We start from the raw sequence: 16,031 nt of genomic DNA, 5'->3' as shown, positions 1-16,031 counted from the left end.
TTTCTTTTAAGTGTGGCCATTGGGTGCGACAATGTGTGGGTCAGACAATCCACCAAGGGTTGTTGACCACCTTACTTTTTTTTTCATTATTACAAAATTTTCCCACCTTACTTTGCGAAAAGGTTTATGAGGAGCCTAAAGCCAATAGACAAGGAGATGGAGAGGAGAACTTGGCCTTGGTCAATCAAGCCAAGAAGTCTAAAGGAAAGGATTCTACAGGTAACAGTGAACGGGCAACCTCACGACTGGGGAAGAAGAAAGACATGAGAAGCCTCAAGTATTTCATTTGCCATGAGAATGGGCATTTTCCGAAGAAGAAAAAGGGGAAATGGAAGTCACAGCACAAAACAACATTATTAGAGACACAACTAATGAGCTTGTAGTGAAATTTGAGGACGATGTTTCATTAGTCTCTTGTCTTTCTACTAGCACCATCACCAGGAATGCTTGGTACTTGGACAAGTTAAAACATACAAGATAAAATTCGTTTCATATTGTTGGCATACCGAGGGCATATCAATTCAAATGAGGACGAAATTTGGACTATGGTTTGATAAAACATCTATACACGTTCTCACCAAAATTTAGCAACAAATTCATCTTTTCACCCCAAGAAAATGCAAAATGGTTGTAGATGTAATTTTATCATAACTCATCCATATGACATTTGTTGGACACAAAATTTTAACTACAGGTATTTGAGAGTCATATCAATACACCCCCCAAAATTCAGCATCAAATGCATCCATTTTGTCTCCCAAAAAGTGAAAACACAAGATGCTATCTAAAATTATCTAGCATGTATGTAACATAGGGAAATATTTGATACTTTGAATAAACAAAGCATAAAAGAAATAATAATAGTAATAATAATAATTGAAATTATAACAAATTATGTATGATTTGTCTTATATTATAATTTCCACAAACTATGTAACATAGGACAATGTTTCATCCTTTGAATAAAGAAATCATAAATGGAAAAACAGTAATTGTATTAATTGAAATTATTTTTTAATTAATATTGGTAGAATAGGAAATATATTAATTGGGATTAGATATGAAATCATTTGATTTGAGAGTGTAAACTCATTTGTATGAATATTTTGGATATGTATTGTAGCTTTATTTACTTGGAATTCTTTCTAACTAATATGGAACTAGATCCTACTCGCATTCCTTATGTTGGTCATATATTTCTATTTAGTTGGGATTCTTTCCAACTATTATGGAATTAGATCCAACTTCCACACTTAGGTCCTATTATTACTCCGATGGAGTAATTGTGTGGTTTATTGTATTATTCTCTCTATAAAAGGAGAAGACTTAGTGCATTGAAAAAGGAGAGAGCTATAGTTTGGAATTGGAGAAAAAGATCAAAATGAAGATTGGAGATCATAATAAAGGATAATGTTTGAAGGTACACTTGATAGTAATAACATTTTCTCTCATTTTCATTTCAATTATTCTTTATTTTTAGTTTTTTTTTAACTTATTTTGATTATTTTTTACTTATTTTAATTTTTTATGTAATTTACAAGTTAAGAAAAACATGGAGATCTCCTTCGTATGCATCAAGGGAGGGCCCCTTTGATTCTATAAGAATGAGAGACCCATGATGCGTTAGAGTATGAGTAGACTGTAGAATAGATGAATATCAATCTATTTATTTTCTATTGTGTGTGTGTTATTTTAAGTTTTGTGTTTCAACTTTTGGAATAATGTTTTTTTAGGACTATTTTCTTAGTTAACAATGCAATTTCCTTTTTGGAGAAGCATATAGAAAAACCAGTGGCAAATAAGAAAATGGAACCTTCAAATATAGTGTACTGCATCTCTCAACCAATCGGACCTTGGGTTGACAAAAATTAATAAACATCCATTTAGTAACTTTTGCTCTAAAATAAAGGTAATTAAATAAACACTCTAATTTACAGTTGAATCTAAGTATCTCTACACTTGACTCAATAGTCCCGCCTGTTAGTGATGGATGGATGTTGGACCCTAGTATTGTGGGATGGGAAATTCTTAATCCTGAGCCTGATATTCTTCAAGCTTTCAAGATTGTCTTTTTGAACGCAAATTCTTCAACTCCGCCCCACCTTTATTAAAGATGTTGAAAGTTGAAACTCCTCAACTTGAGCATATGCTTACAAATAAAGGGAAACAATAGATGGACTCGAAAGTGCCATCTATGCCTCCTCAGGGCTATTCACAGGATCTTGTATCTCTTGTTATTGTACAGTTTGACAGTTTGTTGGTATCCCTGCTGTTGTTGTTTTTACTCCTAATCATCGTAGCATACACACCTTTTTCGAAGGATGGATATATATTTTTGGAAGCATGTGTGTGCAGGACAATTTTGTCCATAGATGAAAATATCACTGAAAATTCAGCCACATCACAATTTCTTGCAATGCTAAACCCTAAATGAGAAATCACCTCAAAAAAATCACAAGGCAGTGTTAGTAAAAAATTGTGATTTTTTTATTCTAAACAATTGTGCCATGATGGAAAACATTGCCTGTTGACAAATTCAACCCTCATAAAGTGTCAGTTGGAGATTGAGAGGGAAGTTGTTTACCATCGCCAACAACTAATCATAGGAGACCTAGACCATAATTCTCATCACCATCAAAGTTCTTTTATTGGGGCAGTGATCAATTTCTGTTTTCCTACAACTTTCATATTCCTGAATTCCAGGTTTTCAAAGTGCATTTTACTTTCCTCTTATTATCATTTTTTCATGGCTCATTGAACAAATTATAAGCCTGTTGTTTTTTCTTACCAGCAAGCTATATCTTTTTCCAGCATTGCTTGATGTTCATTTTTTTTTTGCCCTAGATATGAAGTTGGAAGTCGAAAGTTGCTTTCTTAGTATATCAAAGGCTTTGGACCCATGTTGGCAGTATGTTGAAATTTGGGGCAGCCATGGGGTGAATTTCCCCAAGAGAAATGTAATTTGATGAATATCTAATAGAAGAAGAAGAATTGATTAGGGGTTTTCCTGCTTGTGGGGTTTTGCCCTAGTCTCCAACCAAAATCTTGGTGTCTCTATTCTGTATGTTCTGTTGTTCCTTACTTTGCATTGTTGATGTTATTGTTCTCTCTATATAATTGCTTATAATAACATGAGGTGAAGGTAATGTGTAAATTGTTGAAAAAACTTAAAAATGTGATTATCTACAACAAAGAACAATCTCACCCTAAAATTAACATGTTGAACCTAAAACTGGTACAAACTGACAAAGACTAACCTTGTAGAGTGTCTGGGCAGTTCCTGATAGGAGAGGTTTGCTGGTTGAAATACCAACTTGCAAGACTGATAGGGCACGAGTTTGGGGTTCATAGCAAGTCATCCTTGGAGGTTATGTGAATTGTCCATGAAGCTATTTATGAAAAGGATATAAAGAGAGAAGAGGCAACCGCTTCAAAGTTAAATTTGTTGCTAGTGGAGTAGCTCCATAGGCATATTTGGCACTTGAGGCATTGAAAGGGACTCCATGGGTTCAGCATTCCTTGAGGACCTCACCTTGTTCCAAAAACTGGAGGTGGGGCACAATCTTCCACCCAGTTAATGTCTAAAAAGCGTCAAACCAAAGACCTTAAAAATTCATCTATCTTGCATGAAACAAGAGAATACTTCGAGATGGATGCAAGAGAATTTTTCCCCGTCCATAGAAAAAAAGAAGGAAATCCCCCTCCTGGTTTGGCTTCACTGATTCCTATGACTAATGAGCCTTCTCCACAACAACGGCTTGAAGACATTATTGAAACAACAATAATATCATGAAAAATCAATGAGTAATACACACGATGGAGGGCAGGAGAACATCAGAGATTGAAATGGATATCGTAGGTACCCTCTATTCATTATGCACAGAATCTCTCAATAACCACATAAATTCAATAGTGGACCACATGGACTCCACCAAGTGGTAGTAGTTGTAATAGTTGAACATGGGCCAATGAGATGCAAGTGCATTGATCATATGAAGAGCAAATGTGACTGTAGGATCACTTATTCATGAGATTCAATTTTCACTATAGGATCACTTATTTACATGAGGCACATTACGACAAATGACTAAATCTATTAGAACAAGTTAAGCTTAACTAATCTCCTAATGTCTAATATCCCAACAGTATACATAGTACATTCAATCAGGTTGGTTCTTCTTTCTATTATTTAACAATTATGGAAAAATGTTTAAAACTTTTCTTTCCATAAAAGCATAAATAATATAGCATTTAACAATGATAAATCACAACAACTTATCAAATAGTTGAATATAAAATTCATTCATATGAATCATACCAAATTAAAGATTGTGTGACTTCGGCTACTTTGCAAGTTGATGTTATTTGATCCCACATGGCGATGCTCTGCCCAAAGGTAAGAGTGTCATCAGACATAAAAATTAAAGATATAATATATGAAAATGCCCATCTACAATAGATGAAGCTTTTCAAGGTTTAAATGAAAATTCATTATTTTGGAAATTTTATATGTGACTAAACTAGGAACAAACTAAATTTGCAAACAATAACATGGCAATGGATATCGCTATGTAACAGCTATCAAATTTTAAACTAGGAATGATTAACTAAATTCAATTTCACATGCATTATTAGTGGCATCCTTGACATTAATTTTTCAAGTGCCAAGAAGCATGAGCATAGACACAAGTTATACTAAAAACTTAACGTCTAGGAATGAAACCTTTTAAATTCTAGTAATATAAAACTTTCTAAACTCTAGTGATAATATAAAAAATAGAGTGATGACATATTGATATAAACCATTGACATCACACAATGTCCATTCATTAATTTTCATCTTTTCAAAATCTTTGCCCATACCAAATCAATTTTTTATCTCAATCTTCTATTGTCATACTCAAAAAGAGATGGATGCAAACTAAAATAACTACATCAAAAGACTAATTTCCCTTTGCCTACATACAGAATATGCAGCAATAACTAGCTAAGAAGTATCTGTCATGAAGTTGTTGGCATAGTAAATACTTGTCTTTATTTTCAACTATCCAAATTAGAATATCAAAATGTTTGTTTGCATACCATTGCAATGGTGGTCCATCGTTTCAGAGTTGCCCAATGATTGTAGACAAATAAATGGTGCCTTGCAAGAGGCCTATTAAGCTTTCAACGTTACACCTATTGTAAGCTAATGATGTGTACTTAGCCCCAACACAACAAAGTCATGAATTTCATTTCTACACATAAAATGAGGAACAAGTGGTCTGTGAACACAAAAGGATTAAATTGTAGATGCCTTCAAATTTAAAATTATATTGAATTCAAGCTGCAAAATTTTGGAATAAACCAACAATTGCGTCCTACACAATTGTTCTCTACTTGCACTCATAGTCAATTGCTCTCACATTCAAATGACTAAAACGGTTCTAATCCATGTTGTAAGAAACACCAACCCCGCTTTCTATCAAGGGCCAAAATGCCAAAATGGATATGAAAATTGCCTGAAATGTTTCAACTATGTTTCACAATTTGGAAATGTAAGCTCACATTGTTGATGTTTGTAGCTTAGGCAGGTACTTCTGCACATGGCTAAGTGGTTGGGCATGCAAAAGTCTCCTAATGGACCCTTGAACCTTAGCCATGACTTTAATAATTAAAGTAATTTCTTTTCTAAGGAAGAAGTGAGTTTAATATAATCTAATGCAAAGGTTATTAGCATTAGTAAATTAGATAAATCTCAACCATCTATCTCAAGTAAGGTGAGATCTAATCTTCAACCGTCAATCACTTTTGAGATTAGGGTTATGGATTCGGTTATAACTCAAGCCTATAAAAGAAGGGCTAGGCCAAGGGAGAAGACATAACAAAACACAGTGGCACAAGGCACTGAGAGAGGCATCTGAGTGGTGGGTGGAAAAGGAATTCTACTCAAGTATGTTCAGTGCGAGAAAGGTGCAAAGGGGACAACAAGGAGATGCAAATTAACAAAGTCTAGGGCTTGATCAGCGAGATCAGATCTAGATTGTTGTATGTATTTTCCTCGATTTGGGCCAATTAAATTCAACATCGAATGAGTACCCACTTTGCAAACTTTTGAGTAGACCCACACCAAAAAAAAAAAAAAAATACATGAAAAAACATGTCTCTCAAGAAACATGTGCCTACACTTGACAATACAATTAACAATAGTTCTCTTCCTTTCCCTCCAAAAATATTTACCCCTGGGGATGCATCATGCGAATTTTTGGTTAACATGTTCTTTACTTAGGATAGTTACTTCAACGTTCCATATTAATCCATTTATCAATCCATATTATTTCCATTAGCAATCACATAAATCAGTATCATATTGACAGTAACTAAAGAAAGAACATAAACGATAAATGTTGAAGACAAGCCAAGACAAGAGAACACAAGAATATGACTCAAGCTAGGGAAAAATTCAAAAACCCCAAGATGGGGAAAACCCTTGATCAATTCTTCTTCTTATTATTATCAAATGTTCAGCAAAGAGAGAGAGAGAGAGTACAATAATTCTAAGTCAAAATTGACTTGCCAATTTGAAGATTCAATACCACTACTCTTAGATAAATAGATGGCCCAATCAAAATTGAAATCCAGGAGCAGTGAATTTGAGCCCTCTCAAACATGTGTCATTCTATTGTAGAAGCTTGATCTGGTTAGGGCTACTTAGAGTCCATCAAGAAGCTATTACAGACTATCCAATCTGGACAACCATCCAACTAGCATCCAAATACATCATTTATGTACATACCATATGATCACAAGAGTTGGAGCATATTGTTGTTGCTTGCAGCTCCAGGTTAGGGCATGTGGCACACTGCTATTGCCCTCACAGACTCACCAAAAATAGCCTTCTATAGCCGCAGCCACCCTTCATGAGAAATTTTCCTCCTTCTCCTATAGATCTGGGCTTAGATCAACCCCCAAACAAGCCTCCATGCCAACCAAAACAAGTTTGCGGTCCACCTGGGTAGATGCTTACCATCTCGGCCTATTTTTTAGCAAGGTGAGGTCTACGGACTGCTTGAGAAAGGCTCCATGTAGGTGCGGCCCACTTAGGATAGAGTTTTCACACCATAGAAACACACCCAAAACACTCCAACTCTGCGGTCAACCTCAGGGATAATTCGGACCTGCAATAGGAGAAATATATGCCAAGAACAATCCTCAAATAAGCCCAAACTTGCCCCTAAGAGGCTCGGCTTTCTGCCTAAGGGACTCTGCCCATCAAACAACCCTACCATTACATCAACCTATCCCTTCCTCCTTCGTTGGGGATACTTTCCTATTGTGGATATTTCAAAGAAAAGAAAGTGTGTGTGAGATGATCAAATGATGTTGGAGGACACTCCCTTTTATAGGAGATGGAGAGGGGTACACTTGTAGAATTAACCCCAAGCCGACATTGATAAATTACACGTGTGGGCTTAATTTCAAAAATATATTTTTCCTTATCCAAATATAGTGATCTTTAGGTCGATTTTGGTCCTCTCAAAAAGAGGAATTCAATGCAACAATTATATTCTTCAAAAGTGTTGCCCAAAGTGGAATTTGGCCCTAGTTTCCAATTTTAACACTCCCCCTTAACTAGAGAGAATTCCACCTGCCAATCCACCCATCATCATGAACCATTTATACATCTTGCCTCAACTCTGTTGAACACTGATATAGATAATAAATAAGAATCAATCAAGAGTGAGTCATAAGACCTTGCCACTCTCCACTGACAAAAGTCGGTCCGCATAATTAGGGGTAAAACCCTAATCGGACTTGATCCCAAGTGATCAAGTTGGTTGAACATCATGCATCCTAGAAATAGGGAGTACGGCAATACATGATGCATCCATCTATACCACTATGGTTCCTATCCTCTTTTCCCAACTCATTGGCCAAATGAGAGGTACTTCCCATGAGTCTCGAACTACATGGGTAGGATGTATGCTGGGGCATCCGCAGGAGAAGGTGAAACACTCATCCTGCCCATATGCCATAGGAGAAGGTGAACCACTCATCCTATGCATATCTCATCAACCATAGGGGAAGGTGAACCACTCACCCTACACACATGTCAACCACCATAGGGGAAGGTGAACCACTCACCCTATGCATGTGTCCTTTTCCCAAAACACAACCATCGTAGGGAAAGGATAAACCACATCCTACGCGCATGCAAACCACCAATAATAGGGAAAGGATGAACCACGTCCTACATGCATGCCAACCAACAATTGTAGGAAGGATCCTACACATGGGGAAAGGATGAACCACATCCCACTGACATGTCAACCATTGATCGTAGGGAATGAGCATCCTACATGTGGGGAAAGGATGAACCACGTCCCACCGACATGTCCATATGTGACAACAGACAGATGCCTATATGCATCTCTCACTGGGGTAAACATATACAGGGAAAGGATGAACCACATCCTGTACATAGCGAACCCATAGGGAAAGGAGTGAATCCACATCCTATGGTCACATATAGCTCCAAAAAGTACCCCAAGCCCCCAAGAGCTCCTGAAGCTCAATGTTCAACTAGGATCCTCATAGTAGGATCTTTCCACGACTCCCAGCCTCTCTCTGAAGGAAGATAAACTTGCCAAGAGGCTTTGTGAGGATGATGGTAACCTGCACATCCATCTTGAAATGATGGAGCTTGATTGCTCCCAGTTGTACCATATCCCAAATAAAGTGGTACCTGATGCCAAAATGCTCGAAGCGGTCGTGGAACATGGGATTCTTAAAAGGAACAAATCCCACTCTGCAATATTCAACGAAGGTGTGGTCAAATGGCTCACTGCTTCATAGTAAGCCATGCTTACTGCTTTATACATTCAGCCTCAACAATGCTCCCAGAGCCACAAACTTCAGTCTTTTGATTTATTCACCAAATAAAGTGATGGTCCCAAGAGATATAGCACCTAAATGTGCCCTTTTCATTCACTATACTGCCAACTAGCAATTCTTAGCAGTGTAAATCTTAATGAGCAGCTATCCAATATATGAGACTTTAACCATAACTTGTCTCAGAATCTTCGTAGCATGGCATATGTCTAATCAGGTGTTTATCAAGAACATAGGGTCCACAAGTTGTCTATATCCAGATCAACAACTTCTCCATCTTATTAGACCTTTAAGCTTAGGAACAAAGCTAGGTCTTTCATCTGGACTTCTAAAAGTCGACTCCCTCTTACATTGATAAATGAGAGGATCATCATCAATAGCTAGATTCAAGCATCATAGCTTGACCATAGCTGCCTCTAAATATCGAGAAACTAACCTTGCCCAAATCATAGCCATCGAGGTATCTACATCCTGCTATTAATCCTTTGGTCCATGTGCCAAAGTTAGCCAATTATAGTCATGTTGCTTCTCAGGTAACAAAGATATCATCTTTAGAGTCATCAGTCATTAGATCATAATTAGTTGTCGTGTATTTTCTTCATCAACGTCCTTTGACATGGTTATCCTTCTTGAAATTAATCATTGGGCAAGAGTCATCGAGCCATTCTACCAGGGATTCTATAGCTCCCACTGAAGTCTTACTTCAATTGGTCATCTAGATTTCAACAATGTGCTTGCTATATGACTGCTGCCAATTGCATTAAACTACCCAATCCATTAGAAGGATGTTCTTCTCATCCAGGCATCTGTGTCCATGTGACCATTTCTACATGAAGAGGAGCTAAGTAACTTTTCTTTGCCTTCTGAATTACTTCAACTTCCATCAAATCCTCTGGAAGAGATTTCGATGATTTGGTCAGAAAAGTTGGAGGAAGTATGACATCAACTACTGCACGAGGAACAAATAATGCTACTACATCAGGGATATACAGGGCCAAATCCTCCATTGAAACGAGCAATTTGCCAAAACCTTTGCTAACTTGTTCAGGGACAAGAACACTACAGCCATCTCCTTTTCTCGGTCATTCCTATCTATTGTCATGGAGACAAATAATGGTGATAGTTCGGACAACCTACATCAGAAAGATCATTAGTTGTTCAAGCCACATCATCAGTAGCAAAATATTCCTTTATTATTGATCCAACTTTTCCCTTTGTATTCCTCCAGAGACTCGGATAGATTTTTAACCCTTCCGATGGAAGGTTTCTCCTTGCTATCATAGTTTGCATCATTGCGATCAAGATGCACATCTCAATCTGTGTCTAGAAATACTCTCCAAGTGTCTTTGCCACACAGCCACCTCTGTACTTCATGATCAAAGGCATGCAATGGGATGTCAAGATCTTATAATCGTTCTTCAAGAATGAAGACTTCAAAGGTACTTCACCCCTTATCCAAGATGACAAAGACAAAGGTGTTGCAATATATCCCTGTAGCTTGTTCATAGTGGATAACTTTTCGAAAGAAGACAATTTTGCATTTCTTAATATGGTCCTCTTGCTTTAGATTATTTCTTCAAAATTCATGCTATCTTTGACTTTAATGATAACTTCAGGTCTACAAGCTTCCAGGGAAATCGTTCCTTCTCAAGTGATCTAAGATCTTTGCCAAGATTGCCTGCGAATATGATTCTGACGGAATCTCTGCTTTGCTACTAAACATTTTTATGGATCCCGAAGCTTCCTTTTTCAATATATAGATAGGGGAGAGTTCCCACTACCTAAAGTAATGAATTATCTTTATACTATAGTTTGTGTTGAAATTTCTAAGTCTATCCGTTAGAAATTTAATCTGTATTCTTCTGGTTTATTTTTTCTACTTGTTAATTCTGAAGAAGTTATTTAAAACATATAAATAACGAAATAAACACAATACAGTCTCAACATCTATAGATCAACAGCTGAAAGAAAACAAACACACAGGTGACACCGTTATTTTTGGACAAATGTCCCCAGAAAAACCCAATGCGGGAAAACCGGTGCATCTATTCTAAGGGTTTATTATTATGCAGTATTTCCTTGAGTACAAATGGGTGCCAGACTGGCTCACTCGACAGAGAAAAAGAACCGACAGTAATCCCTCTCTATTTGGAAACAGGTATTCAGAAAACCTATCCCATGAAACCCTCTTCAACAACTCTGAAGCATTGCGTCAGCCTCCTATTGCTCTACGTCAGCCTCAAAACCCTCTGAGGCATTGCGCAGCCTCTGGGACCCTCTGTGTCACTCCTGCTGCCCTCTACGTGGATGACACAGGCCCTCCGGCCTCTGCGCTGTCTTTGTTTGGCTCTGTGTGGCCTGCTCTAGCTGTTGCGTCTCGCTCTCTGCCTCTGGGCTAGTCTCTTGGCATTATCTCTGCCTCTCTGTCAAGTACTCACTGTCCCTCGCTGTTGATCACTGATTCGATTTTGCTTAGCAACCGCGCTCTAGCAAATCGAATGATTGATGACACTGGTGTATTCTCCAACTGACCCTCAAGCCTCCTCTTATACTTTTCTTGTTGGTCCTTCAACGGAAGAGATTACATCTCTAATCAACAGCTAAGATTAGATTTGGTTTGATCCATGACTTTTGGAACCTTCTAACCCAGTTTTAGAGTAATACCCATTAATATTTTACTTTTCCTAAGTTTAGACTTAGGAACTCCATTAAAAATATTAATTATTTTAATATCTCCCAAACCGGGTACAATCTATCCAAACCATTTCTGGGTCTTGGAGATCTCATGTGCTTTAGCCTCTCCACCAATTTTCATGGCTAGAGCACATTCGTTGCTACCCCAAATCAACAGTTTGCAAGACTGAATTCGAGCTAAACCTCAAGGCTTCTTCAGCACGTAAATCTTAAGACTTCAACCATTCGAATTCTACAAGATTGTCCTTCTAGTGATGATGCTTTATCAGAATGACATCAAATCTTGTCTTCTCAACAATTCAAAGTGAAAAAGGTATCTTAAAAGTGAATTTGACCTCTCAAGACAATTTGATCTAGTACAGAACTCGATATTTTTGTCTGAGTAGCTTAGCCTCAATAGGAACACGAATCTACCCTCAATAGATTGATGCACTTTAGCTGACTAGGAATGGAGCTCTGCCCAAGAATGTAAACACTTCAACACCATTGGAACAAATGAACTCGAACCCCTGTTAATGATAATAATTTTTCCTATGATATACTAGGATTTAAACCTACAGGATGGGATGAACTCATCCCTCAATCTCAAAATTAAATTCGGCCTCCAATGACAATTTGAATGCAACTCAAACCCTTGTATATAATAGGAGCTTATCCCTTCCAATAATAAATGTGATAGTGAGAACAATTCAGCCTACTCAAGGCAACTCCAGTTTCACAAGGGAACTAGGGCTTAACAAATTAATCTCAGCCTCGTAAATATGCTTCTCAAGAACAATACCTTAGCCCAGATAAGTTGATTTGGTCTCCTGGGTATTTATGCAAATGATGGAAATTGGCTTGCCACAAGATCTCGACCTCCAATAAAAGTAATTTGGTCCTATTAATTTAGGGATTTCAGACCTCATATGTTATGCCTAGGACTTTGATTTCTTTGACAAGTAACTCGGCTTTGTGTGGGCTATTAGATTAGCCCCTCGGTCCTCCAAATCAGGGTTTATATGCTCCTCAAATAGTCTTCGCTCTCTTTAGATAAGTTTTTGGCCTAGTCATAGTGACTATGCCTTGAGATCATGCCTAGAATTTATCTTAATGCCACAAGGAGCTCGATCCTAGACATACCTTTGTCTTTTGATTTGATGAATCCTGATCTTTAGTGATCCCTTTTCCTTGCAAACTCTTATTGATTGCTTTCTCTCTTTCTTGGGCTTGTCTTCACCTAAGCTCTGATACCATGTTAAGTTTTGGTTAACATGTTCTTTGCATAGGACAATTACTTCAATGTTCCGTATTAGCCCATTTATCAATCCATATTATTTCCATTACCAATCACATAAATCATTAACACTATTGACAATAACTGAAGAAAGAACATAAACGCTGTAATACCCTAACTCTGGAATTTTTAACCAAACAGTAATTGGGATTTAAAAATTTAAATTTGCAGAAGAATACCTAGAATTGTTTTTGTTGTTGTGGTCAATCATGGGATGTTGACGATCCAAATTCGTTCTTGTTAACAAAAGGCCAACACCTCCCTGCAAAACTAGGCAAAATCTCGGTACCCAACTCCAAAATACTTCAAATTTGAAGTAATTTGGCCCCGTGCCCAAAAGCTTCAAGGACAATCAAGGTTGCTCTAACTATAGTTCTTTACTGTAAGTTCTTCTTTCCTGCACTGCGCTCTCAAGGCAAAAAAAAGGATCCCTTCTTCGTCACACTCCCTTCTCTTTTATTGCTTAGACTCATCGTTCATTCATCCTCCACCATCGTGCTTATGAGGCGAGGATTCTTGCCCCCTGTCCCTTTGCGTGGCTCCTCACAGTGATTTAAGGAGGTAGTCACATTTTATTTGACACTCACCATTTTATTAATTTACGTAGTCCCTTTTCATTAGGGTTTATTTAATATTATTTTATTTTTCTTTTAATGTTTGATCTTTAATTTAAAAAATAATTCTTTTATAACAACATAATTCTCTTTTAACTTTTAACTTTAATAAATTAATTTAGAACCTTTAGGTTTACATAGTTTTATATATATATATATATATATATATATATATAATTTCTTTTATTTAATTAAATTATTTTGTATTAAAATATTTGGAATAATGTATTAGTTATTTATGATGGTGGTATAACAAGTATTCCATAAGTATATATTTAATTGATTTTGGCGAGTTTAGGTATTTACCTCGTATGTCAATAATTCATTCACTGGACTTTTATAAATGGTTTGCGTATATACTAATGCAGCATATGCAATACATGCATATGTAGCTATCATTTGCATGTCTCGTATGCATGCTAATATTTACAAACGTTTTGTATGTAAATTGTAGGTGGGTCATTACAAACGTCAATGTTGAAGACAAGCCAAGATAAGAGAACACAAGAATATGGTTCAAGCCAGGGAAAAATGCCAAGATGGGGAAAACCCTTGATCAATTTTCTTTTTATTATTATCAAATGTTCAGCAGAGAGAGAGAGAGAGTACAATCATTCGAAGTCAGAATTGACTTGCTAATTTGAAGATTCAATACCATTGCCCTTAGATAAATAGATGACCCAATCAAAATTGCAATCCAAGAGCAATGAATTTGAGCCCTCTCAAATAGGTGTCATACTGTTGTAGATGCTTGATTTGGTTAGGGCTACTTATAGTCCATCAAGGAGCTGCTACAGACTGTACAATCTGGAAAACCATCCACCTTGCATCCAAAACTATCTAAATACATCATTTTTGTACATACCTTATGATCGCAGGTGTTGGAGTATATTGTTGTTGCTTACTGCTCTTGGTTAGGGCATGTGGCACACTGCTACAACCCTCACAGACTCACCCAAAACAACTTTCTATAGTTGTGGCCTCTCTTCATGAAAATCTGTCCTCCTTCTACTACAGATTTGGGCTTAGATCAACCCCAAAACAAGCTTCCATGCCAACCAAAACAAGTTTGTGGTCCACCTGGGCGGATGCTTACCATCTCGACCTACTATTTAGCAAGATGAGGTATGAGGCCTGCTTGAGAAAGGCTCCTTGTAGGTGCAGCGCACCTAGGAGAGAGTTTTCAAACCATAGAAACACACCCAAAACACTCCAGCTCTGCAGTCAACCTCGAGGATAATTCAGACATGCAATAGGAGAAAGATATGCTAAGAACAGTCCTCAAATAAGCCCAGACTTGCCCCTACGAGGCTTGGCCTTCCGCTTAAGGAACTCGGCCCATCAAACAACCCTGCCATGATATCAACCTAGCCCTTCCTCCTTCACTGGGAATACATTCCTTCTGCGGCTAATTCAGAGAGAAGAAAGTGTGTGTGAGATGATCAAATGATGTTGGAGGACACTTCCTTTTATAGGAGATGGGGAGGGTTTCACTTGAAAAATTAACCCCAAGCCGACCTTGATAAATTACACGTGTGGGCTTAATTTCAAAAATATATTTTTCCTTATCCAAATATAGTGATCTTTAGGTCGATTTTGGTCCTCTTGAAAAGAGGAATTCAATGCCACAATTATCTTCTTCAAAAGAGTTGCCCAAAGTGGAATTTGGCCCTAGTTGCCAATTTTAACACATCATCATCTTGAATCTTATTAGTTCTTTTAAAGTAGATTTTGTTAATACATTTTTATTTTGAAGCCCATTTTTAATCCGAAAATTCCCCTAATGAGATCCAAATTTTTTACACATCAATGTCAATGTAAATAATGTTCAAACCATAGTTTTAAAAGCCGAAACCAGGTTTTGAATCAACCACCTATCTAACCGGGATTTGAATCAGAATTAGATCAAATTGGATTCAATGAACCAGAAAAAATACATAAAATAATTATTTTTTAATGAACAATTTTATTTTTCAGATTTCAAGCCATGATTCCAAATCAATAGAGACAAAATATGTAAAGTTTGTTCATCTACATACCATGTAAGTGTGAATTATCAACAAGAAAATACATAATCAATGAGGTTCTAAGTAGCCTCTAGGGTCCAAAAGCAATGCTACAAGTTATTGGGCAAATAGTCTACAACAAACTCATCATTGAATCACCACTATTAGAAATGGGATCATCAACAAGGGCTACATAAACAACATCTAGCTCTATATTCAGACTTAGGTTGTTCAGCCTTATAATATGGTAGAAATTGAAAAAGTTTAACATGTCTATCCAATGATTTTCGCTTGAGAGAAGGGTTCATCTCCTCAACATTCAAACATGGTAGAAAAAACTTAGCATGCCTAACCAATTACTTTTCTTCAAGTAAGGGTACATTTTCGTTAAGGCCATGGTAGAGGATTTCAACAATCAATACCACCAACATCAAGATACATAAAAGGCTTCATGCTCTTGATCAAATGCCAATCCCATACCCTCACACATGACAGAATGTCAGAATCAAATAGAAACATTATAATCCCCCAAATCCTGAAATCCTGAAAACTATTAAGGTTGTTGGATTT

General features: G+C 37.0%; 1 protein-coding gene across 1 annotated transcript in view; it reads right to left on the bottom strand.

Annotated features, from left to right (window-relative positions):
• Positions 1-16,031, bottom strand: part of LOC149190754 (kinesin-like protein KIN-7E, chloroplastic) — a 325,467-nt gene that overhangs the window by 138,467 nt on the left and 170,969 nt on the right. The window contains exon 6 of the mRNA XM_089410586.1: positions 4,319-4,386. Coding sequence (XP_089266712.1) covers positions 4,319-4,386 — 68 coding nt within the window. The remainder of the gene's footprint in view (positions 1-4,318; positions 4,387-16,031) is intronic.

Source organism: Pinus tabuliformis, chromosome 3_1 (assembly GCF_031772625.1).
Source record: "Pinus tabuliformis cultivar Carrire ecotype Pingquan chromosome 3_1, CPIR1, whole genome shotgun sequence".
NCBI lineage: Eukaryota > Viridiplantae > Streptophyta > Pinopsida > Pinales > Pinaceae > Pinus > Pinus tabuliformis.
Note: the sequence above shows the minus strand (reverse complement) of the source record. Positions and strands in the feature narration are given on the sequence as shown.